The 23,674-nt window shown below is 40.2% G+C and overlaps 1 protein-coding gene across 1 annotated transcript; it reads left to right on the top strand.

Moving 5' to 3' along the window:
* Nucleotides 1–1,958: 1,958 nt before the first annotated feature.
* akt3b (v-akt murine thymoma viral oncogene homolog 3b) lies at nt 1,959–19,624 on the top strand. The gene is made up of 13 exons (XM_041964583.1): nt 1,959–2,324; nt 8,909–9,034; nt 9,128–9,239; nt 10,437–10,581; nt 10,722–10,853; nt 11,212–11,277; nt 11,517–11,585; nt 13,226–13,348; nt 13,528–13,656; nt 14,234–14,448; nt 15,931–16,018; nt 17,642–17,744; nt 19,084–19,624. The coding sequence occupies exons 1-13, from the start codon at nt 2,279–2,281 to the stop codon at nt 19,167–19,169; spliced, it is 1,440 nt and encodes a 479-aa protein (XP_041820517.1). The 5' UTR covers nt 1,959–2,278; the 3' UTR covers nt 19,170–19,624.
* The last annotated feature ends 4,050 nt before the right edge of the window (nt 19,625–23,674 follow it).

Below are 23,674 nucleotides of genomic sequence, written 5' to 3'. Positions count from 1 at the left end.
AAAAAAGATCTAAATATAACCTGTCTTTGTCTCGCTTGACATGTGTTTTTTTTGGTCAGATGCATTCATAGAAGACGTGATAGTAATACATAAGATATGGCTGCAATCGGGCTGAGGGATGGGACAATATATGCAATCTAAAATAATGCTGCAGCTAACAATTACTTTCACTATCGCTGCTGATTATTTTGTTATTTTTGGTTAATTAATTGTTTGTTCCATGAAATTTCGTAGAAGTGAAAGTAGTGAAAAATGCCCATCACATCTTCCTAGAGCCCAAAGTGACGACTTAAGTTCGCTTGACTTGTCTTACGAACAGTCTTAAAACCCAAAGTAGTTTAATTTACTGTCATACATGACAAAGAAAAGAAGCAAATCATCACATTTTAGAGGATGAAACCAGCAAATGTGGTTATTGACTGAAATGATTTATCAATTAAAAAAGTTGGAAAAGTTAAGGGAGGACTGATGGAGAGGGCACAGGAAAAGAAAGGGAAGCATCAAGGGAGGGAGACAAAGAGTTAATAAGAAAAGGAGGGAACAAAAGTAGAGAAGGCGATGAGAAGCTGAATGATGTGGAAAGATATGGACACAAGTAGGGGCTAGTTGAGGTGAGAGGAAAGGAAGGAAGGAGGAGAGAAAGGGAGCTACTGGACTTTTTTAGGAAGGAGAAAATGAGTGAAGGAGAGAGGTAGCCAAGGAAATGAGAAAGAGATAAATGGATGTAAGGCAAAAAGAACAGGAGCTAGTCAGTGAGGGCGAGATGGAAGAAACTAAGGAAAAGAGGAGATACAAAAAGTTTGGGGATTAGTTAGAGAAGGACTGGTGGGGAGAAGGTGTTAGTGAAATAAGGGAGAGATCGAAGGAAGGAGAGAGGGAGGAGAAGATGTGGGAGGGGGTGAATGAGGTGAGGAAAAGAAAATTGGGAAAGAGATGGAGGGAAATGAAAGAGTACAGGAGCCAGTGACAGAGGTGAGAGATGGAGATACCAGCATTCTATGAGGAAGGAGAGAGCAAGGGAAGGAAGCAATTAAAAGAGGAGATTAAAAAGTTGAGGTAAAAATAGGGAAAGAATGATGAGAGAAGGAAGGAATGGCAGGATATAAGAGGGAGGAAGAGGGGTTAGTGAGGAAGGGAGAGACCAAAGGAAGGACAGAGAAGATGGGGTAAAGAGTTGTGGAAGAAGTATTTAAAGACATATGAGAGAGAGAAAATGAAGAAGGAAGAGAGGAATAAGAACAAGGGAAGGAGAAGGAAGGAGAAGAGGAGGTAAAAAGTTCAGGAGGAAGTAGTTAGGGAAAGACTAATGAAAGAAGGAAGGAAGAAGGAGGGAGCAAAGGAGAGGAAGGAACAAAGGAAAGGGAGGAGGAGGAGATGATGTAGGGGTGAATGATATGAGGAGGCAAGAAAAATGAGGAAGCAGAGAATCTGGTGAGGGAAGGAAAGAAGAGCCTGGTGAAGGAGGGAGGTAAAGATGGAAGGAGGTAGAAGAGGAGGTAAGAAAAATAGGGGGAGAAGTAGTTAGGGTTAGACTGATGGAGAGACGAATGGAACTGGGAGGAAGAGAACGAGTTAGTGAAGGAGGAGAAGGAAGGAGAGAAGAAGGAGAAAGTGTAAGGAGGCAAGGAAAAAAGGAAGTAGAGAAGGAGGTAAGGAGGCAGGAAGTGTGCTATGGCTCTGAACAATAAATGGCTGCCTGTTGTGTTTGCTGTATGAGGGAAACTATCCACTGACCTGCTCTGTGTTTTTTCTCCCTTCTCTCCTTTCTCTGCCTCCGTTTCCTTCCAGGCTGACTCACCGCTGGAGCGCCTGAACACAGAAGAAGAAGAAGAAGCAGGAGAAGAAGAAGGAGTTTGAGGGAACGAGGGAGCGAGGAAAACTGTGAAACAGAGAGAGAAGGAGGGAGGGATAGAAAGAGGGGAGTAAAAAATAAAAAAAGGTGAGGAAGACAAGGAGAGAAGAGAGACAGAAGACAGCAAGAGAAAGTCAGGTTGGGTTGGCGGGGTGAGAGGAGGAAAGAGAAAGTGACTGTGGGACAGAGAGAGAGAGAAAGATAGAGAGACACTACAGACTCATACAGCCCAGTGCTGAACAGATCTGAGGTCAGGCAAGAGTGGGCGCAGGTAGGTTGGAGGTCGGAGGTCGGAGGTCAAGCGGTCAGACGGAAGGCTGACTTAGCTTCAGCCTAACAAACTGTCCCGCTAACCCCCCAACAACTGTCCCTTCACCGTCACCACACTGGGAGAACTGGGAGAACTGGTGACGAGGAGAAGCCAACATGAGCGACCAGAACGTCGTCAAGGAAGGCTGGGTCCAGAAAAGAGGTAAGAAGAGCTCATGTTTTCATCTTCATTGTTTCTTTATATTTTGCTAAATTAGACCTAGCTGGTGAAGTTCTACATTTTTTTTATTGTCAGTAAATGTCAATTAATCTGCCACTAAAAATAGTCCCCAATTTCTAATGTTGGTTAAAAATTACAGTGACCAGCTACTTTTAGCTATTGACTGCTGAAATTCCTCTTTTTTAAATTACTTTTAGAAAAAGAAACTATACATTTGGGTGGTGTTTTTGAAGATTTATGTTTTCAGAAAGAATCAATGTGCAGATTAGGAAGTTCTCAAGTACTAAGAGACGAAGTAACACATTGTTGAGTTTGTTTTTTTCATTGAATTTGTTGATAGTAAGAAAAATACAGAATAAGGTTAGCCATATCCGTGTCTCCTTGGTTTATTCTGAAAAATAAATATTGTATATATTGATGTAAACATAGCATGTCATGCATGAATAATGCTGTAGGAGTGGTGTGAGCAGCCTGGTGGTTGTTGCAGTTTAAAAGTGGCTTTAGTATTTCTGTGAAAGATCAGATTGTAAATGTTGGATTTGCTTTCCAGAATTAGATTGTCACTGTACAGTTCACTGATTATTAACCGTGCTTTCAGTCAAGACCATCAGAGCAAAGCAATTTAAAGCATTGTGTAGAGGTTTGTATGAAAAGTTCTAAGAGCAGGAAATGAACATGTAGCATTGTTTGCTTAAGTTGTGATTCCAGCTAATCTAAAACAAATTGCATTAGGAACAAAATATTGTTGTACAATGTTACAAGCCAGCTTTTTGTTTCAGTTGATTTAAAATTGCTGTGTTGACAGTGTTCATGATGCTAAAGATGTATGCAAAAGATAAATGTTGTTTCAGATAATAGAGAAAATGATCAACATCAACAGCCAGGTTTATTAAGTTTGCACTGGGGTTAAGCAGTCCTGCAGTAAAGTGCTTTTCATTACCTTTTCCCTCAGATGAAGGTGTGAATGTTGGGAACAACTAACCAGTTCTTGGACGTTGCTTCTCCTTGTTGTGTTTTTTTACAAAGAGGAGGCAAACCTGACCGTTGGATTGAAACATGGCTGATGTGTTCTGGTCCTGTCTGTGTTTGTGCTTGTTTGAATGAATGAATTTATCTCTGTGTGTATCTGTGTTTGGCGTGGCTTTAGGTTTGTCTTAACGCAGGATGGAAAATGAAACATTTTCAGCCACAGACGGCTGCTATTCTGCTGTTCTCCTGGTTTTCATTTTTAATTTTAATCATTTAGTTGACAAGTTCGTTTAGTGTTCAGGTGGAGATGTGTGTCTTGCTCCAGGACATCTGAAACCAGATTAACACAACAGCTGTTGAGGGAATTGAACCTGAGACTGTTACGGGACTATACTAAAAGGCAGTTTACATGCCATCAAATAAATTCATTCCAAAACAACCAGCTCTTTTATCTTAACTGTGTGCCAGCACCATACTACACACTCATTCTATATGTTATACATACTTATCTTAAATATAACTTTTTTGCATTTAATTTTCATAGTCCTGTAAACTTGTTTGATTGAAAAATCTTGCGTTGACGTAAATTATGCAGGACGAAGAGTCAGTTGACGTGCCTCAAATGCAGCAGCAAGCACTTGATATCCTGGTTTCCCCCAAAAGACAGATGAAATGATGTACCTGAAAACACATTAAAAAAAACTTACGTTTATTATTATACATTTCATTAGTGTAAAATGGTGACGTATGACTCCAGAGTGCTGCTGCCTTTTAAACATAATAAGAAAGCAAAAATGTTTCCTAAATATTGAATACCTTTAGTTTCTTGCCATGATCCACATTTTTCATTTTTTCCACCTCTGAGCTGCTGCGTTATGGGCCAATAGTAATAATGACTTCAAATATACTTTAATTTGTCCCTTCATCGATGTGAACGCACTTCATAATGTTATTAAATGTCTATGAAGAGTGAAAATGGAAAGCAGCATTTGTGCTTGAAAATATTTCTTCATAGTGAAATGCAAGAACAACAGGAAACCAGTTAAACCTCTTCTTTTGCATCTTCAGTTGTTGCCATAGTCACTTACTGTATAGGGTTGCTTACAGTGTATTTCAGTATAGATGAACACATAGTTCAGTTCTTCCCATTTGAAACCTGGTAAACAAGGGGTTGCTGCACTGAGACATCAATGAAATCACTATTTATAGTTGGCTGAAAACAGGAACATAATTTCAGGTTAATGACAACAGCTGCCTTTTGTGTGTGACCAGGCCGATGTAATTATTTTGGAAAAGCTTTTTTTCCTGGTCCACACCAGAAAACAAGACCAGTGTTTTCAGATGAATTCACCGCTAAGGGTGCTTAGGAAAAACTCAGTTTTTGGTTGTTGCCTCAGTCAGTAAATATGTGTTTTTATGCAGCTTAGTGTGGACATGGCCTAAGCCACCCTGTCAGTTTGAAGAACAGCACCTCCAAACAATGGTTGTTTACCTGCCAGACGGCGAGCAGAGAAGGCAGGCTTTGCAGCGCTGCAGCCCGGTCTGAGCTGCACTTGGCTGGTGTGTTATTTCCCACAGTGATTTTAGTGTGTGTGTGTGTGTGTGTGTGTGTGTGTGTGTGTGTGTGTGTGTGTGTGTGTGTGTGTGTGTCTGTGTGTCTGTGTGTGCGTGCTGGAGGTGTGTTTGTCTGGTCTGAGCTCAGGGCTGTTGGCTGGCAGGCAGGGGGAAGTTTCTCTGTGGCACTATGAGCATGAGGATGACCTAACACTCTGGTTCCTTCCTCTCTGGCCCCCAGAAGTCCCTGAATTGTTTATTGCACCTCTGTGCGCTCTTATAATTCAGTCCTAACAGCCCTCTTTGAGAAATTGCTCCAAGCAGCTCTGTGGGCTGTTAGAGATCAAAACTCAGAGTTCACACACAGTACAGGATGATTTGGAAACTGCGGTGTTGAAACTGAATCTTTGAGAACTTTGAGAAACACAAAAAAGTTGTAAAATTTGAATGTGGAGCAACATTATTGTCCCTGGCTGCGAAGTTTATGTTGGTGGAGCTCATTGGTAAACCTGTTTCACTTGTTAAAAATGGTGTTTGATTGATTGTATTCACAAACTGTAGGATCTGTTTCAGAAAAATAACTCAAGATTTGAACTATGGAACACAAAGGAAAGACCAGAAGGACCATGAAAGACCTCTTTAAATTGCATCTTTACTTGTTCAATATGATGTTTTTCCTGTTGAACAGGAAGTTGGGCTGGACACAGCACTGTGAGGAATTAATTTACACTGTAAACCAGTGAGAGATCAGTCAAAGTGAAAGGTCATTGAGTTGACAGGAGAACAAAATGGGCAGGACTCCTTATTTTCTGCTTTTTTGCATTTTTTTAAAGCGACTTAGTGAGTTTTTTTCTCCCACACACATATTGGGAACAGTTTGGGGTTCAGTGTCTTACACAAGGGCATGTGGACAGGAGGAGGTTGAACCACCAGATTTATTTTGAATGGCCGACCTCATCCACCAGCTGAGCTACAGGTGGTACTCCTGTGTCTTTGTTCATACACCATGAGATCATTATTAAAGGTACTTTGTGGAGTTTTGTTAACAAGGTTTCTGTTTACTTTCACTGTTTTTTACAAAACACATTGTGTGTGTATCTCGGTGGGTTTGTTGCACTGAGCAGGTAATTTGCATACTCCACTCTGAATGGACGGTCGTTTTCATAGCCACCATTCCAAACATGAAAAAGTTCATTTCCTGCTGCACAGTTTGTTTCCTGTGCACAGAACAGTTTTGTTTTCAGTCTTTTTTTTACCTTGTGGTAGGCCTTAACAGTTTTTTGTAATACAACAGATGCAACAGCACCTGCTGTCCGAGCGGGCAAGACTAATCTGTATTGCCATCCTGCATCTGCAATGCAAGCGTTCCCGACTCCACTAGTGGAGCGCAGACGTAAACAAATCTGAGCTTGTGTTTCTGTGGGAATTAGAACGAGTGTGATTGGCTCGTGCCTGGTTGTCGCCTGCAGTACGTCAGATGGTGTTTGCATGAAGCTGAGTCTTGGTCAACTTTCTTTTAAACTTTTTAAATCTGTGGCTCAGGAGACAGCTCCGGGCTGCTCCATGTCACATTTGTTATGGATAGTGGCCTAGCCATCGAAAGGGCTCATCTTCTGGGGAGTACGAATGAATGTCCACATTGAGTAATCCTCATTTGGTCATTGCTTCTTCACTTTCACTTGGGGATGAAACCAGCAACTTTCCTGTTACAGATCCAACCTGTAGGCCACCTCTGGCCCCTGTTCAACTGGAAGACATTATTCATAACAATTCTGATAACTGATTAATGGTTTAAGTAATTTATGAGAAAAAAAGCTATTTATAGTTGCTCATTTGAGCCTTTCAGTGAAAGGATTTGCTGCCCTCCTTTTCGTTACACCATTGTAAATTGAATCTTTGGATTTTTGTCTTTGTCTCTGGGGGTTTTTAAAGAGGCATTTTTCACTCTCACTTTTTTTTTTTGACATTTTACAGACTAAACAGTTAATCAAATAATCTTTTATAGATCTATTGATGTAAAAAGAACTCATTACTGGCAACCCTAATTTCTATTTTAACTTGCAGCTCAAATGACTCAGCAACCTAGATGTGCCTGCAAGTTATCCTGTGGTGTTGACTTTCTCTGCTGCTCACCAACTTTTAAGTGGAACTGACTGAGTTTTCTGACTTCATCCTCATCACACTGTTGTTCGGGAGCTGTGTGAGTCACCAGATGTGTGAGAATAGTTTAGCCAGAGTTTGATTTGTTAGATAGATTCGGAAGGAGTTCAGTTGTTGATCACTGTAGACACACTGTGGTTCCAGTGCCTTGTTCTTCATTAACTCTGGTGCTAAAATGACTCTGTAACATCTCACCACGACATATTCATGCAGTCAACATTTGTTGTAATTGTGTCACAAATTGATGAGTCAGAACAGCAGGAAACCAACACTTCATGGCTACCAAGTAAGAATAAGCACTGTGTTCATTCAGTATCACTCATCAAAAGATGTTTTTCTTCAGAACTGGTGCAGATGTTTAAATTAATCTGTCAGCTGATGTTTCCGTAAAGCATAAAATTAGAGGCTGGTTATTATAAACAATGAGACATATCGGCTTGCTTTAAACTTTCCCTATTTAGTGTAAAACATGTAATGCTTTCCACTTCTTAACTAATTATAATAATATATAGTAATCTAATTTATTATACAATATGCAGAATAAGCAGAATACCAAAATCAAAGTGATGAGTCGTCCACAACAACATGTGTGGTTTTGTTAATGTTTTCGGACGAGGCCCAGTTGGAGCTGTGAGGTTACTTTCCTGACATGACACCAGATGCTATTACTGCTTGAGTCTGTTTCATTTCATTCACGTCATGTCTGTTCCTTAAAATGAGCTTTAAAGTGTTTTAAAAGAGATTGCCCAGAAAGCACTGATTGATCTGCAGGTGAGAGGATGTCGTGGTGAAAACAGAGCTAAATGCGGTTTAAAAGTTAATGCCTTTTACACATCTAGGTTACATATAACATTGTGTCAGCAGGCTTTCAGTGACTTAGTTTTAATATGAAGAACATCCTAACTACATGTTTAAGTATAGTCATTGAACTGATTGATTTTGAAAAATGTCATCTATACCTATGACCTAAAAAACAAATGCCTAGACTTCTTTCAACCAAATGTTTACTCTGTAATTATAATATGGTTCTGAAAAACAACAACAGCAAAGGCAGAAATTTAAGTCACAAAAATAAAGGACTTCAGTCTTGCAAAAATCTACCAAAATCATTCACCTGCAACAAATGCAGATGATCACTTGTACAGTATTGACTATATGTTCTTAGCAGAGTTTTTTTTTATTTTGTATATTGATTTGTCTTATTGATGGATAACTATTGGAATAATAGCCACTGCTGCCAAAATGGATCCAGGGAGGAAGACAGAAAATCCTTTGTATAGCCTTATTTAGCCATATTTAATAACCATAAAACACTGAGTAACTTAATGGCCCCTGAAAATTTTGTCTTTGCTGACCTCCAGTGGCTGAACTTTTCACCTACCTGCAGTGATGTACAGGTGCACACCTGGACCAGATGACATCACTCTTGGGTGTGGTTGCAGGTGCAGCAGAGCACATTTCTGACCACACCCAGAGTTGAAGGCTTGAAATGTTCAACTAGAAAGGGCAGCACTTTTCAAGTTGCTGTCAATGCTCCTGCTAAACAACAGCTACCACAGCATCTATGGATTGAAAATGACATCAGTGGGACAGACGTGTCCATCGTTGCTGATCAGTTATGTCAAAACACCTCCCACCACCAAACAGAAAACGGCTATCATGAACATGATTTCAGATTGAATAATGTAGTGATACAAAATGACAGTTCAGTCTCATTGGCAGGCTAATACCAACATGACAAAGTCACATTCCACCATGTTCATTACAGAATGGAAGTGATTGTAATGCATAAATTCCAGGCTCTGCTGCTTCCAGCTCAGTCTCAACACATGTGATTGGAGCAGGATGTAACCCGTCAGTGTCACTTTTTTTCCTCGCTGCAGGTGAGTACATCAAGAACTGGCGACCACGCTACTTTCTGCTGAAGACAGACGGCTCTTTCATTGGCTACAAGGACAAACCACAGGACTCTGACCTGGCTTACCCACTCAACAACTTCTCTGTAGCAAGTGAGACACAAACAGAGGCCTTCATCACATATTTCACTCACTGAGAACAAATATCTGTGTAACACCAAACATCAATCTCTGTGTGACTTCCAGAATGTCAGCTGATGAAGACAGAGCGGCCCAAGCCAAACACCTTCATCATCCGCTGTCTGCAGTGGACCACCGTCATCGAGAGGACTTTTCACGTCGACACTCCTGATGAGAGGTGAGCCCTCAGCCTCCTCCTCCTCCTTTTCCTCCTCAGCAGTTTTTCTCACATATGAGTCTGTAGACTGGAGGCTTTGTTTGTATGTATTTGACAGAACAGGCTTAATTTAACACTGACTAGGAAAGAAGAAGAAGAAGAAGAAAAATGACCACCCGTTGATCATTACCACTGTTGTTCCATTATTTTGTTTTTGGGTCGATGCGTTAGTCGATTTTGAAATAAAAGATTCTACAGAGAAAAGAGAATCTGTAAATAATGGTACAGGGAAAAACGGCCAAAACTCGTTTAATAGTCAAATTCAGAAAAGAATGAATAATGTGTGTTTGTTTCACAGGTAATAAAGAAAAAATATAGGAAGCTATACAAAATGTTAAAGAAACCATCAGAGGAAACTTGTAAAACACATCTTAAGTGCTACTTGTGAAGTGAAAAAAAAATGTAATAAAAAAGATATGGGAGAGGACTCACTGTCAGCAGACACCCGATATGAAAGGTCTGGCAGTTCTCAATCCTGAACCAGACTGGAGGGTTTTTGTGTTAAATTCTCCTCACACAACAGCAGTCTGTCGACACAGTGAGAAGAAAGACAGGAAACAGGGGTGTGGGGCTGAGGCTTGATGCCAGGTTTTGAAGGGTTTCGTTCCAATACACAATATAATGTATACATTATGACTTGTTACCTGATGCTCAGTGGTTTGGTATGAACAAGACTCTGCTAACAACATCCTTCTCTGACCTCTTACATGCACATGACCAGCAGTCACTTTATCAGAGTAGACCTAACACATATGAACATATGTGTTAAGTGCAATCCTACAGACCTACAGACAGTTGGTCCAATCCAACTGGCTTAGAAGTGGAGCTGGTCAAAGGGCGCTGCATAGTTGTTCTGCATTTAACCCATCCTAATACTCAGGATCCTAAAACTTAGGATGGGTTAAATGTGTCAACCTCTTAACCCACCCTGATATTAGGAGGTTAGGAGGGGTTAACCAATTCTAAGTATTAGGATGCAGAGTATTAAATGCAGAGAACGTGTTTCCCTACAGGGATCAATAAAGCATAACTTAACTTTGGAGAAAAACTCCTCTAATGCGCTAAAGCTGGTCAGTCTAAAGGTGAAGCCACAGTTCCAAACAATTGGCCAAAAGAAGGGCGCTACCTGCTGATATTTTAACCTGTTGTGTCCTGTAGGGATGAGTGGGCCGAGGCGATCCAGATGGTAGCCGAGTCTCTGGCTAAACAGGAGGAGGAGGGCATCCTGTGCAGCCCCACCTCCCAGATCGAGAACGTCAACGAGGAGGAGATGGACACCTCCATCAGCCACTACAAACGAAAGGTGACGGCTGACCTGAGTGCAGTCAAAATATTTGCTCCTGTTCGTAAAGCAACAGCTGTCTTCCTTTGAGAAGAGGATGTATGTGCATTGAATGATGGAGTACTGGTCTCTTCACATCATGCCTCTGTTTCTTTGTCCAGACAATGAATGACTTTGACTATCTGAAGCTTCTGGGCAAAGGCACTTTTGGGAAAGTCATTCTGGTGAGGGAGAAGGCGAGTGGCACCTACTACGCCATGAAGATCTTGAAGAAAGAAGTCATCATAGCCAAGGTCCTTGTCATAGTTATCTGTAAAGCACCTTTTAGCTCAGTTTTGAAAAGTTTACATTGCTAATTATTAACTCATTTTCTAATTTGATAGCAATAACCACCATCACTAAGCAGTTTTTTGTCACTGGATGGAAATGAAAAGATCTCTGACTGTGACTCTACATCTGAAAATGGCAAAAGATTAAAATGCATTACCAACCCAAATTTAGAAACATATTTATACTGCATTAGTATGATGTTCACACTTCTCCCTGCATTTTACATCCTCATCGTTGTGACTAAAACAAGAAATTGTCTGCAGGCGAGCTGCTTTTGTCCCCTGATTAATCACTCTGCCTCTTCTTTTTTCTTTATCACAGGATGAAGTTGCTCACACACTCACAGAAAGTAGGGTATTGAAAAACACTCGGCATCCATTCCTAACTGTGAGTATCAGCGTGCAGACCGCATGAAACATTGTGAATTCTGTGTCAGAGTGACACAAACACAGAGAGTTTTAAAAAGAAAAGCAGTGGCCACCAACTTCAATTCAAAGGCTTTTCACGAATGTCATGCAAAGAAGGACAGGTGCACTGAATTCAGGCCACAAAGCTTCTGTTCTTCAAAAATATTATGTTTGAAACAAATGGCTGAGATTAAAAAATATGTATATATTGTGTTGCAGTCTCTGAAGTACTCGTTCCAGACTAAGGATCGGCTGTGCTTTGTAATGGAGTATGTCAACGGAGGAGAGGTGAGAGATCAATGAATTGCTTTTTAAAAAATGTTTTTGATGCTGGCAGATGTTCTGTCTTATTTCAACATGGAAGTTATTTCAAGAATAACTGAAGAATGTTGATTAACAATGCGGTGTGATTCAAAGAAAGCAGTCACTCCTCTTATTGTGGTTTCAGTCTCATTTGGAGAGTTGTAGGACAGAGGTGTCTGCACCTTCAAAATTTATTCACAACTTATTATTAATTTCTTTTTATGTGGCTTCAGTCAGAGAGATTTCATCAAGGGACTGACCATTCATTACAAATGGTTGTGAGAAAAATAATTTATGGTGGGAGAGCTAATCTCCCTTAACAAACTTATTGATTCACATTAATTCTTGGTTAAATCAATAATTTGGTGCCCTGGTATCTCACCTGGTAGAGTGTGTGCCTTGTATCAAAGCTGAGTCCTTAGCAAAGCAGCCTGGGCCCTTTGCTGCATGCCACCTCTTCTCTCTCCCTGCTTTCCATGTCTCTCTCCAGCTGTCACTGTCGAAATAAAGCAGAAATAGCAAGAAATAAATCTTTAAATTAACAATACCTTGGTTTATAAGGTGGAGGCCATGAGTGTTGTAATAGTGAGAGGAGATGAGAAGAGATTGGATGTTACTAGTCAGCTGATGGCCACTCAGCTGTGAATGAGCCAGTGATTATGAAGCATGAATAAAGCAACTAATGTCAGTCAGCCAATGCAAGCATGCACTGCAGTGCTGTGCCTGAAGTAACGCTGTGCTCCATTTTGTCCCGAGAAAGAGTCTATTTAGAGATAAATATGCTGTATTAAAGACGTCCTTCTGTGTTTCTCTAAGGGATATTCTGAAACATATTTAAAATGGGTGTCTTGAACTTCTGTAAGTCTGAGCTCCTTGGTGTGAAGGAACAGGCCAGCGGGGCCAGAAAATAATTCAGGCTGGGAAACTGTCAGCCCACCGCTTCGCTGAACATTTTTTTTCAGTTTACTTCTGTTTTTTCCAATGAAATGTGTTTTAGTTTTATTACTACACATTAAAACTGCTTCAAAAACATCCAAAATAGTTAGAAACAGTCCAAGTGCCTTCAGTTCCAAGAGTTAGTGAATTGCACTTCCATAATTAATTCTACAGAAATGAACATTCATATATGCATACATACATACAAACTGTTTGTTGTGCACCTGGCACTTCCTCAGAGCTCTGACTGGACCTGTGCTGATCATCATTAAGCTCTGGTAGTTCTGAGTAAGTGGAGGAACTGCCACCTGACAGAAAGGAGTCTACAGCTCTTTATTTTCAATGTTATTTCCATGCACGCACAGCTTCTGCTTCCCTACAAAGAAAGAATAAGTGTTGAATCCAGTTCCGTCAATTCAGGAATCTGAGCTGTGATGTCATGACGCGCTGAGGGCGGCCCTGCTAGCATGTTTGGTTGTTTTTGTCTTATGTATGTATCTGTAAATCTGCAGCATTTAATGTCATTTTTCTCCAGGGCTTCTCTCCTTTTATCAACAATAAGGAGCATAACAGCATGGAGTAAACACAGTGCATTACAACATAAAGTTAAAAAAAGTTAAAAACACTGCTAGAAGTAGGGACATATGACATGTCTGAGGTGTGTTGAATTTGTGTTTTTTCCTTCACAGCTGTTTTTCCATTTGTCAAGAGAAAGAGTTTTTTCAGAGGACCGCACTCGTTTCTACGGCGCTGAGATTGTCTCTGCTCTAGACTACCTACATTCTGCCAAGATCGTGTATCGTGATCTGAAGGTAAACTAAACCTGTTGTGGGTATGAGAAAACTCCATTATTTGACACCTGTGCTGAGCTTACAGTTATTAACATGTAGGAACAGAGAGAAACGTCTAGACTGTGCCCGTGAGATGGAAAAACAAAGGTTCAAGTTCTTTATTATTATATGATATCACTATATTATTTATTTCTCATCAGCTGGAGAACCTCATGTTGGACAAAGACGGTCACATCAAGATCACTGACTTTGGCCTCTGCAAAGAAGGCATCACCGACACTGCCACCATGAAGACCTTCTGTGGAACACCAGAGTACCTGGCTCCTGAGGTCAGATGCAAATAAAAACTAATCTGAATCCCCAAACTGTCTGTCTGAACCCAAACTGAGCCTTTGCTTTCATCTGTTTTTGTCCTGTATGATGAAATGAAGAAAGAAACTGTGTAGGATTCTCTGTTTGGCCCAACCACCGGTGCTTAATGTTGTATTCATTGTGGAAGTACCCAAAGAAGTAGTTCCTCTAATGGCAGCTAAATACTTCCTTTACAACAAAGTAGAATGTCAGTAAATAATTTCACTTCTTCTAATGCTGTTTTTGGTGGATATTTTGAAAGTTATTTTTCCATTAAGAGGATATGAAAGAGGATATCAGATCTGTCCGAGTCAAAAATAATTACATCAGAAAGAAGACATGCATGGGTTGAATGGTTGAATTTTTGATTTGATCTGACAGTGGTTAAAATGGCTCTTCACACAATACACTTTATCACTCAACAGTTGGACCTGGCAGATACAGAAAATATTGACCATACATCAACATTTTCTCTCCTGTTTTCTAAGCTTCTTGAAAGGAAACGTAATGGAAATACTGACATCACAATGGTTAAATAGTATTGTATGTTATCAGGTGCTGGAGGACAACGACTATGGGCGGGCGGTGGACTGGTGGGGTTTGGGCGTGGTGACGTACGAGATGATGTGCGGCCGTTTGCCGTTCTACAACCAGGACCACGAGAAGCTGTTCGAGCTCATCCTCATGGAGGAGATCAAGTTCCCACGAACCCTGTCGGCTGATGCCAAGTCGCTTCTGTCGGGGCTGCTCATCAAGGACCCCAACAAACGGTACGCACACACAAAAAAAAATCTCCAAATTCTTTCTTCAAATGTGGAGAACGAATTTCTTGTTACTGTAAAGTCTAGAAACTACAGCCTATCTGAGGTTCATTTGCACACTTAAGTTGTGCAGGGAAAGTTTTCGACCACTTGTAGGAGCAGTGTTCTTAGGTGTACCCCTGTTGTTGTTGCTGTTCCCCAAGAGATGTAGACAAGATGGATGACTGCCAGCAAGCAAACATCAGTTTTAACTTATGTTTTTAAATTATTTTGGAAATCGGCTTTGCATTTTAGGAGGAAAAAAATGCATTCAACACATTTGTTAGGATGCACTTCAAGTGTTTTGGTGAGAAACAGTGAACGTAAACTTCTCGCTGACAAGAAAACTCTTCAGGGCAAATTGAATTTTTGCGTGCTGGAGTTCCCAAAGATTTTAAACAATAATTAAAGTTAGATTTGGTGAGGGGTCACATGGTGGCCTAGGGTTTCGAAGAGCTGACCAAAAACTGCAAGGTCTCCGTTTGTAGTCAGGTCAGGAACCTTTGTAGCATGTCCTTTCCCAACTCATTCACCTCATTTGCTTTTAATGTGCTTAAAAACACTGACTAATATCCAAGAACATTACCAGGTTAGAACATGCATTTGTACATTTGTGATTCAAACAAACCAAAGAAAGAAAATATCTCACATCTGTGGTCTTGGTACCATCTGTACTTCACCCAAACCATCAAAGATTTAATGTCTATTAAAGATCAGTTACAGACATTCATCCGTCCATCCATCTGTCCGTCATTTCCTGGAATCTGGGTGGCAGCAGGAGCAGGCTGAGTAAACCGTCCTGTCACCCTTCTCCACAGCTACTTACTCCCACTCCTGCGGGTTCCCATGTCATTCCCTTGCCTGATCGGATATATAACCCATAATCCATCCAGATTAAAAAATCTGAGCGTCTCACTTTTCGTGAAACACAGAGACGTATATGAAGACACATGTACTCATACACAGATATGAAGCGATATAGTCATGTATCGATTGAAGGGTTAGTTTAGGAAAATCCACCATCCATTATGGCCTGTTGACACTGTAGGATCCTGGTTCTTATTCGCAGGACAGGGGAGAAGAGTCCTCGTACCGCAGTGTCTTGTACAGATGCACCAGTTCACATCACTCTTTAAGCAGCTGGATGCTGAGAACAGAACAAAACCTTCTAGTGATAATTGGTATTCAGCAAAAGTACTGTTAGACAAAACTGGCTGGTCGCTGCTGTTAATTTCCCACTCTGATTATCCCTGAGGCGCTTTCTGCCTCTAATGAAGAAACTGGTGAAAAGAGGCTACTGCAGCTTCAGAGAGCGAACTCGCTCACCTCCATGAGTTATTTTAGGATCAGTCGCAGGTGGATATTCTGGTTCCATTGATGAAGACTTTGTAAGAGCAGCGTTTGATGTCTGACTTTGACGTCTTCTTCTTCTCTTCTTCTCTTCTCTGACAGGCTGGGCGGCGGACCGGATGACGCTAAGGAGATCATGCGACACAGTTTCTTTGGCACAGTCGACTGGCAGGACGTCTACGACAAGAAGGTGAGAGCAGGATTTAGCTGCGAGACGTCATCCGATCTTCAGTGGTAATTTATTCAAACAGCGTACCTGAGATATTCTGGTAGCAGGGTTACCTATTTTTTCAGAAGAAGTCTGGCTGGGATGTAAACTCCAAAATAGAATGGAAAAGAAAAGATTACCTCATCTCTCTTTTATTTCAAATACATAAAGAAGTCCAAACACCACCAGCAACATTTTCTGCTTTTTGTTTTTGTTTAATTTGACTCCAGCTTCCCATCAACTTGCACATTAGATATTTACAAAATAAAGTGTTTTCAGTCATTTGCTGCTTTTACGCAGAAGTGTCATCTGATTTAATTACTTTTAGTTTGGCTATCATTAGTTATTTTTCTTTTGAAAATTAAATAGTATAAAGAAGTAAAAAGTAAAATGCTAATAGTAAATACTCCCTTTAACACTGTAATTAATACTCAATAATCAAATTGATTGTCAAAATCATAATTGATGGGAGAGCTTTTCTGAAAGCTCCAATATGTCTGACTTGGCACTAAATAGTAGTGGAGGAAGTATTCGCATCCTTTTCTTCAGTAAAAGTACTGTAAAACCACACTGTAAAAATACTCTGTTAGCAGTAAAAGTCCTGCAATGAAAATGTTACTTTCGCAAAAATATTTAGTAAAAGTATAAACAGGAAAATGTACTTCAAGTATTGAAAGTAAAAGTACAGAAAAATCTTCTGTGACTGTTCTACTATTATATATGATATCATGACATCATTGTGACTCATGCGTTCATGTAAAAGCAGGATTTTGCTGTTGGAGTTGGTTGAGGTGGAGCTCATGTTCAACTACTTTGTGTATGACTGCAACTAATGATTCTTTTCATTTTGGATGAATCTGCTGATAATTTTCTCCATGAATCGATTGATTCTGAAAGTAATGACTCAGAGCCCAAAGTGACGCCTTCACAGTGTTTGTTCAGTCCAACCAACAGTCCAAACCTTAACATTAGTACAAATACATTCAAATCATTCAAAGGAAAAGCAGCAAATCTTCACATTTGAAGCTGGAAACATGAAAATGTTTTTACAGGAAAAATGACAGAAACCATTATAAAAATAATTGATAATTAATATCCTGTCAACCGGCTAATTGATTAATTGTTTCAGATGAACTTATTTCAAGAGTTGGATTGTTTAATTTATAATAAAACATCACATTTTAAGCTTTTTATATGTTTTGTCTGTTAAAATCTTAATTTGTAAAGTAACTACAACTGTCACATAAATGCTGTGGAGTCGTGACAGGAAAAGAAAATGATCTGCACTTAAGTTCAGTTCCTCAGTAAATGTACTTAGTTACATTCCACCAGTGGCAGTAAATAATACAGAAAAGCCTGAAAAATTAAAAAATACAATACCTCATCTCACTAAAAGTCATTTAGAAGAGAACAAAGCCTCTAATGATCATTGGTATTCAACAAAGTGCTGAATACCAACACTGATGCTAATTTAATGATCCTCCTGAATAAACTGACCATCCTCAGTATTTGAAAAATCCTCGCACAACCAACTCAGCAATCACACATCTGTCACTGTGCTGTCGGAGGCAAAAACTCACCTTATTCACTTCCTGTCTGTTCCAGCTGGTCCCACCTTTCCAGCCACAGGTCTCCTCAGAGACGGACACACGCTACTTTGACGAGGAGTTTACAGCACAGACCATCACCATCACTCCGCCGGAGAAATGTAAGAACGTGTGTCGACCTGCACCGACACCAGGCCGACAGACCAGATCTGTGTTAGCTTACTGCTAATTTGATGGAGGCTGAGTGTTTCGCCTCTGTAGTAAATCTGCCTCCTCTTGACTTGAAGGGGAACTCTGCCAGCTTTACACATGAATATCAGTTTACTCGTCATGGTCGCTAAACATCTGTCTAATGTCTCCTGTGGAGGCTTCAAGTCTGTAACATTAGCAGTGTCATTTTCTCAGCTATTTAAAAAGTCAGGATATTTAGCCTTGTCTGCATTTATTTTGACCATTTCAAAAAAGTACTGGAGTGTTGTTTTAATGAGCTGTGGACTCTTTAAACCGTTACTAGTTTGGGCTTTACTGGAAAGGCTTCATGTATGCTAGCATCCAGAAAACAAAGGTACTTGGTTGGTTTTGTACCAAATATTTTGAGATTTTCAGGCACCAAAGCAGCCTTTAAGGGTTTTACCAAATAAAGTGTTAAAATTCATCAGTCATTTTTTTGTGCAGTGACAAAGAAGATACAATACAAAGCTGCGATGCTTCATTTTGTAGTCATGCGTAAAATGTTATCTCCTGATATCAGTATGAAATACCTGCTCAGAAATGTATGCTTCATTCAATGTGTAACTATTCAAAAGCCAGGCGTGACAGTTTAATTCTGTATACATATTTTAAATGGTTTAAATGTGCACATTTGAATTAATTTGATCAAAATATGATAGAAATACAGACAGAAATGTCAGTTTGTTGAAATAGCAGGAGAAGAGAATGGAAAAATCAGGAAGCACCGTTCATGTGTCCCAAGTAGGTTTGAGCTTCGATGGCAGTTTATTGAATTCATCGAATTAAGTTTAGCTTTCGTCATTTGCAAGTAAAGTTATGAATAAGTAAAACTCAGTTTCAGATTCAGTTTAGATGTGTAATCAGTCCAGATAACATATGGAGCCCAGGTACAGCACTTTCACACCAAATTAATTACTATTAAGTTGAACACCTGAAAAAGGATATTAGGATTATTATACATATGTATAATATGTATGTTTAAATTAACATAATGTGATTGTTCTTTTTGGAATAGAAGTTGTCAACAACAGATGTATTAAATGCATCAGCACCGTCAGTCCTAAACAACAGTTTACTCTTATTGTCACACTGTGTTTCTAAGTGCAGCTGAGGCTGATGTGATGGGGGTTAGTCTGCAGGTTTTTCTCATTAGATTGAGACAAGAGGAAACTTACCTGCAGATGGCGATAGAAAGTGAGTATAAATATTTGTTATGAACTGTGAGCTGGTTGATGTTTGCCTCCAACGCGTCTGTGTGTCTGTCCACAGATGACGAGGACGGGATGGACGCGGCGGACAACGAGCGAAGGCCTCATTTCCCACAGTTCTCCTACTCAGCCAGCGGGCGGGAGTGAGCGCTCCAGCCCAGCCAGCCAGTATCGTCCCCATTCGTGGCCATTTTGAGGAAAACACGTAGCCATTTTAGGAAAAAAAAATACCAGTCTCCCCTCTTTTTCTCCTTCTCTGCCTCCTCACAGACGGGGAGAAGTCTTTTTAGGGACTTTAAAAGAGGTTTTTGCACAGTGGGATAGACTCCAGATGGTCTCCCCACACTAAAAAAACAAGTCTCCTACATTTTCAGCGCTATTTACTGCAGAAGGCAATGTTTTTGTTATTTATTTTTTCTCTCCGTCAGTATTAAGTTGTTGACCCGGGTTGCGTTCATCTTTTTTTGTTTTGTTTGTTGTTTCTGCCCTTTTTCTTCTTCTTCTTTTGACTTTTTGCACTTGGTTTGGAAGAGCCGTTTTAGGGAACAAAAAACCAAAAATGTTGCCTTACGTGTGCAGATGTTTCGTATCATACAGACAGGGTGTTTTTTTGGGAGAGGGCGGGCGGGTTTCGGGGTTGTGAGGGGTCATTCTTAGTTGAGAATAAGTGCATGGCTCGTGGTTCACTCAAAAAAAAACTACAAAAAAAAAAAATTCTTTCTCATACATTTGCCATGGCAGCGCACATCCCCCAATCCCATGGCGATGAAAATCACTGTCTACAGGTCAACAAAAAAAGAAAAAAAACAACTAAAAAAACAAAAGAGAGACAGAAAAGCAGAATGGACGAGTCTATCATTCCTTTCATCGTTGCAGTGTTACTACTTGCTCTTGTATTTTTTCAACCCATGTGTTTTTTCTCGCGCTTTACTTCTAAGTTGTTCTTTTATTTTGAAACAGGAAACACTAAACTGCCAGAAACTGCACAGTTCACTCAGGCGCCACAGAGCACAACCGCGTTCAAACTCAGCTAACCGCTCCAGCTTTCCACAGCCGGCAGGGGAACGAGGCCTTTCTCTGCTTTCTCACCGCTTCTCCTCCTCCTCCTCTTCACCTCCTCTCTTCTGTTTCCTCATCGTAGCTGTAGGACTAGTGGAATGGGTGTTTACACAGGGAAATGTGACTTAATGTATGTATGTATGTATGTACTGTATGTATGTGGGACAAGGGGGGGTCAACTTTATGCTGTCATAGCACACACACACACACACACACACACTCAGAAACAGGAAACAGCTGTGAGTTCTGCGTGCTGATCAGACTGAAGTTGGCAGTTTTCTCCAAAGGGGAGAAAGTCTAATTTGGTGTTTTCTTCAATTAAACAAATAGTCCCTGCAGCTCCAGGTGTGTTTAACAGCAGCAGGTGATGCCAGGTGAAGCTGGAACCAGAATGAGGTCGGAGCTGAACTAGCGAGCGAACGTGTACACAAACGACACGTTATGAGATTCTACTTCTTTTTGTCCTTCTGCCTGTCTAGTAAAGCATAAACCCAACAGAGAGGCCGTCAAATTTAATTCAGTTTCATAAGTCTGCTACTTAAAGCAGCTACAAGGACTTTTGAACTGATTATGAAACAGTCTCAATTTAGTACTGAAGCTTCTTTATGACCCACATAAGCAAACAAGACCATCAGCGAGAAGATTGGCTGTTTCTGTAGTTGTTCTTAATGTCTGTCACTGGGTTTGATTCCCCAAAATCAGATTTACAGCACAGAAAGAGCCTGTTTACATTCTCCCAGGCGACTGAGTGGAAGCTGCAGATTTTTTATATATTTCATGGTTATGGCTGATACTGGGGCAGGATCAGAGAAGACAAAAAGAGAAGAATTGACTGAAGGACAAATAAGTAATACAGCACCTTGATCGGTCATTCGGCAGAAAGAGGGAACTGCAGGATTTAAAAGGATGGTCCAGAGTTGTCCCTCTGCCTCGTGGGCAGGTTTATAATATGTAATAATAAGTAATGTAACAGAACTTTAGCTTTCTCAGCAAAAGTGTTATTACAGAGACCGAATCTGTTAGTTAATCTGTTAGTTACATGTAACCCTGCTGTATAAACAGAACAAACTAAAACAAACTTTGTTTCACCATCGTCATGTTACAGGTAAAATAAGGCGGTGGTGTCTTCATTCTGGGAAACATTGCTGCTTTTGTCCACAGGCGCCAAAATCAACACAAAATGAAAATTACTTGTAACTATAATTGTGAACCAAATCCACATTATTGGTTCCGAACCCTCCGTTTTCCTGTTGCATATCTGTAGCTGTAGCTCCAACCTCCAGACCAACAGCTTTCCTGATGTTTCTGGACAGGAAGAGTTTGTGAGGTTGTTTTCCTTTTAGCTGCGACCGTCCAAGACCACAGAGTAAATGTCACCATGTTAGCTTGATGGCAACGCGCATGTTATAGGAGCAGTTTGACATTTTGGGAGACAGGAGGTGATTAGCTTAGCTTAGCAGAAAGACTGGGTCGCCAAGTGCTGTCCAAAGCCAATACATCTGCCGCCTTCTCTGAAGCTGGCACAAACTTTTAGTCCTGATGTGAGAGGCGCACAGCACTTCACAACGGACAAGACTTCAGTTTATTCAGAAGAACCGACTTAGCTTGTACTGAATCAACAGAAGATTCACCATGAACTCACCGCGTAGATAAAGACCAAAGGTGACAAACTTCAGTTGTTCCTGGAGAACAGTGCCGACTTCGTCTGTTCTGCAGAAATCAGTTCACACCCTTCAGGGTTCCTGCACACATCTGGAAAAGTTCAGAGGAAGAATTTGGTGATTTCCAGGTCTTAAAATCTATTTGCAGTTGCGAAAGATTTTGGAAAAGAGTTTTCTGATGCCTCGTCATCTCATCATGTTGAAGTTTACGTGCAAAAGTGATGAAATAGGTCAGAGAAATATGACTGTGAAACATCGAAACAGCAAGTAAAACATTAAGTCTGGTGTGGATCTTTGTAGGAACCCTGACAGCAAGCACACGTTTTCATTAATCTTCACACACACACACACACACACACACACACACAAAGACTATTTTTAGACGATAAATCAGAGTCACACGGACACTAACAGAAACGAGGCTTCCAGCTCCAGATGCAGGGCTTCTGTCCCTGTCTCTCTTGTCAGTATTGTGAGAAATATGCGTTTCTATACACACATTGAGGGTATCAATAAATCACTAATCATGTCACAGATCACAAGAAAACTGAGCCGTGAGACACTCATGTATGAAGACTGTGAGGACTGCCAGAAAAAAGTCGAGTCGCCCCAAACTTCTTGATGTAAATATGCAATGCCTTTTTTGTAGGGTCTTTAGTGGCATCTTGACAGATGAGACATAAACATTTTTTTCTGTGTGACTGTACTTCAAGCTTGCTGATGAGAATAGTGACCGAAAAAATACAACAACCACCACCGACTCAAAACCTGCATTTCAGAAAAATATTTAAAAAGAAGGAAAAAAAAAAAAAAACGTGTCAAAGACTGGACCCTTCCATTGATTTTTTTTGTCTCGGGTTGATACACCGACTCGAGTTGTAGACCACGGAGGATGTTTCCATGGGGACAAAACCCCGCCCCGCCTTCCTCATGTCGCCGTGGTCCCTGAAAATGATCGACTCCTGAATTTCTGTGAGAGGACATGACTGTAACTGTGGAGTCTGCACTGTCATTTCTGTTTCCCTTCACCCTCTTGAAAAAGAAAAAGGCGGGACTGCGGCTGACATTTTTTTTTTTTATTTGATTTCATTTTTTATTTTTGCAGTGCTGGTTTCATCAAGTTGTTCCAATCCCATCATTCCTTGCTCCTCCTTCTGCCCTTTTTTTGAACCACAGTATTTGTTTTATTTATGTTCGTCATTCTAGGCAGTGTTACCTTGTATGTCGTTAAAAAAAGGCACCGCTTGAAAGTCGCTGAAGGATGATGATGATGATGATGATGATGGATGCATTAACTGAAGTCTCTTTTTATTCTTTTTTTTTTTTTTTTGATCGTTTGCTTGTTTGTTTTCTTACCAAAACATTAGGGCAAGAACCCAGTAGTGGACTTGCATTGCCGTGGTAGTATTTATTTTGAATTAAATTAAAAGAAATACATTTCAGGGTTTCTGTTGTCATGACTCTTTATTTCAGAGGCGATGAGCATCAGCTTGGAGAGAAATCTGACCTGATATATTTGACCAGAAAAAAATTCACTCTTGTTTGTCTTTGCAGGACAGATTCAAGTAAAACTAAGAAGACTTAAATCCTCAACTTTGAATCCAACAGGACAAAAATGAGTTTTGACACCAAAAAACTTTTTTTATTACGTTACTGTGAGAAATATCACGTTTCTTTGTCATTGAACGAAAGAAACCAAAGTTCTCAAATGTTAAATGTCGAATCATCAAACTGCCTCACAGGAACTTAAAATAACAAAATATTTTGTAACTGGAAAGATTTTCATTTAAATCAGACAATCTCCGACCAAAGAATGAATCAAGGATAAAAATCTTTACTGAGGTTGGACATCCAGCCACACATCCCACACAGATTCTGATTTTTAATGTGTTGTTGTTTTCCAGGTTTACTTGTTCAGTAGATAACTGAGCA

The sequence above is a fragment of the Chelmon rostratus genome, chromosome 3 (assembly GCF_017976325.1).
Source record: "Chelmon rostratus isolate fCheRos1 chromosome 3, fCheRos1.pri, whole genome shotgun sequence".
Lineage (NCBI taxonomy): Eukaryota > Metazoa > Chordata > Actinopteri > Chaetodontiformes > Chaetodontidae > Chelmon > Chelmon rostratus.
The sequence above is the reverse complement of the archived record's forward strand: the minus strand, read 5'-3'. Positions and strand labels throughout refer to the sequence as shown.

Bases quoted from the DNA above. Each gene is read 5' to 3' on its own strand.
- akt3b (XM_041964583.1), top strand. From the start codon at position 2,279: ATGAGCGACCAGAACGTCGTCAAGGAAGGCTGGGTCCAGAAAAGAG. The intron at 2,325-8,908 runs GTAAGAAGAGCT...TCCTCGCTGCAG, and splicing joins AGGCTGGGTCCAGAAAAGAG to GTGAGTACATCAAGAACTGG. The intron at 9,240-10,436 runs GTGAGCCCTCAG...TGTGTCCTGTAG, and splicing joins GTCGACACTCCTGATGAGAG to GGATGAGTGGGCCGAGGCGA.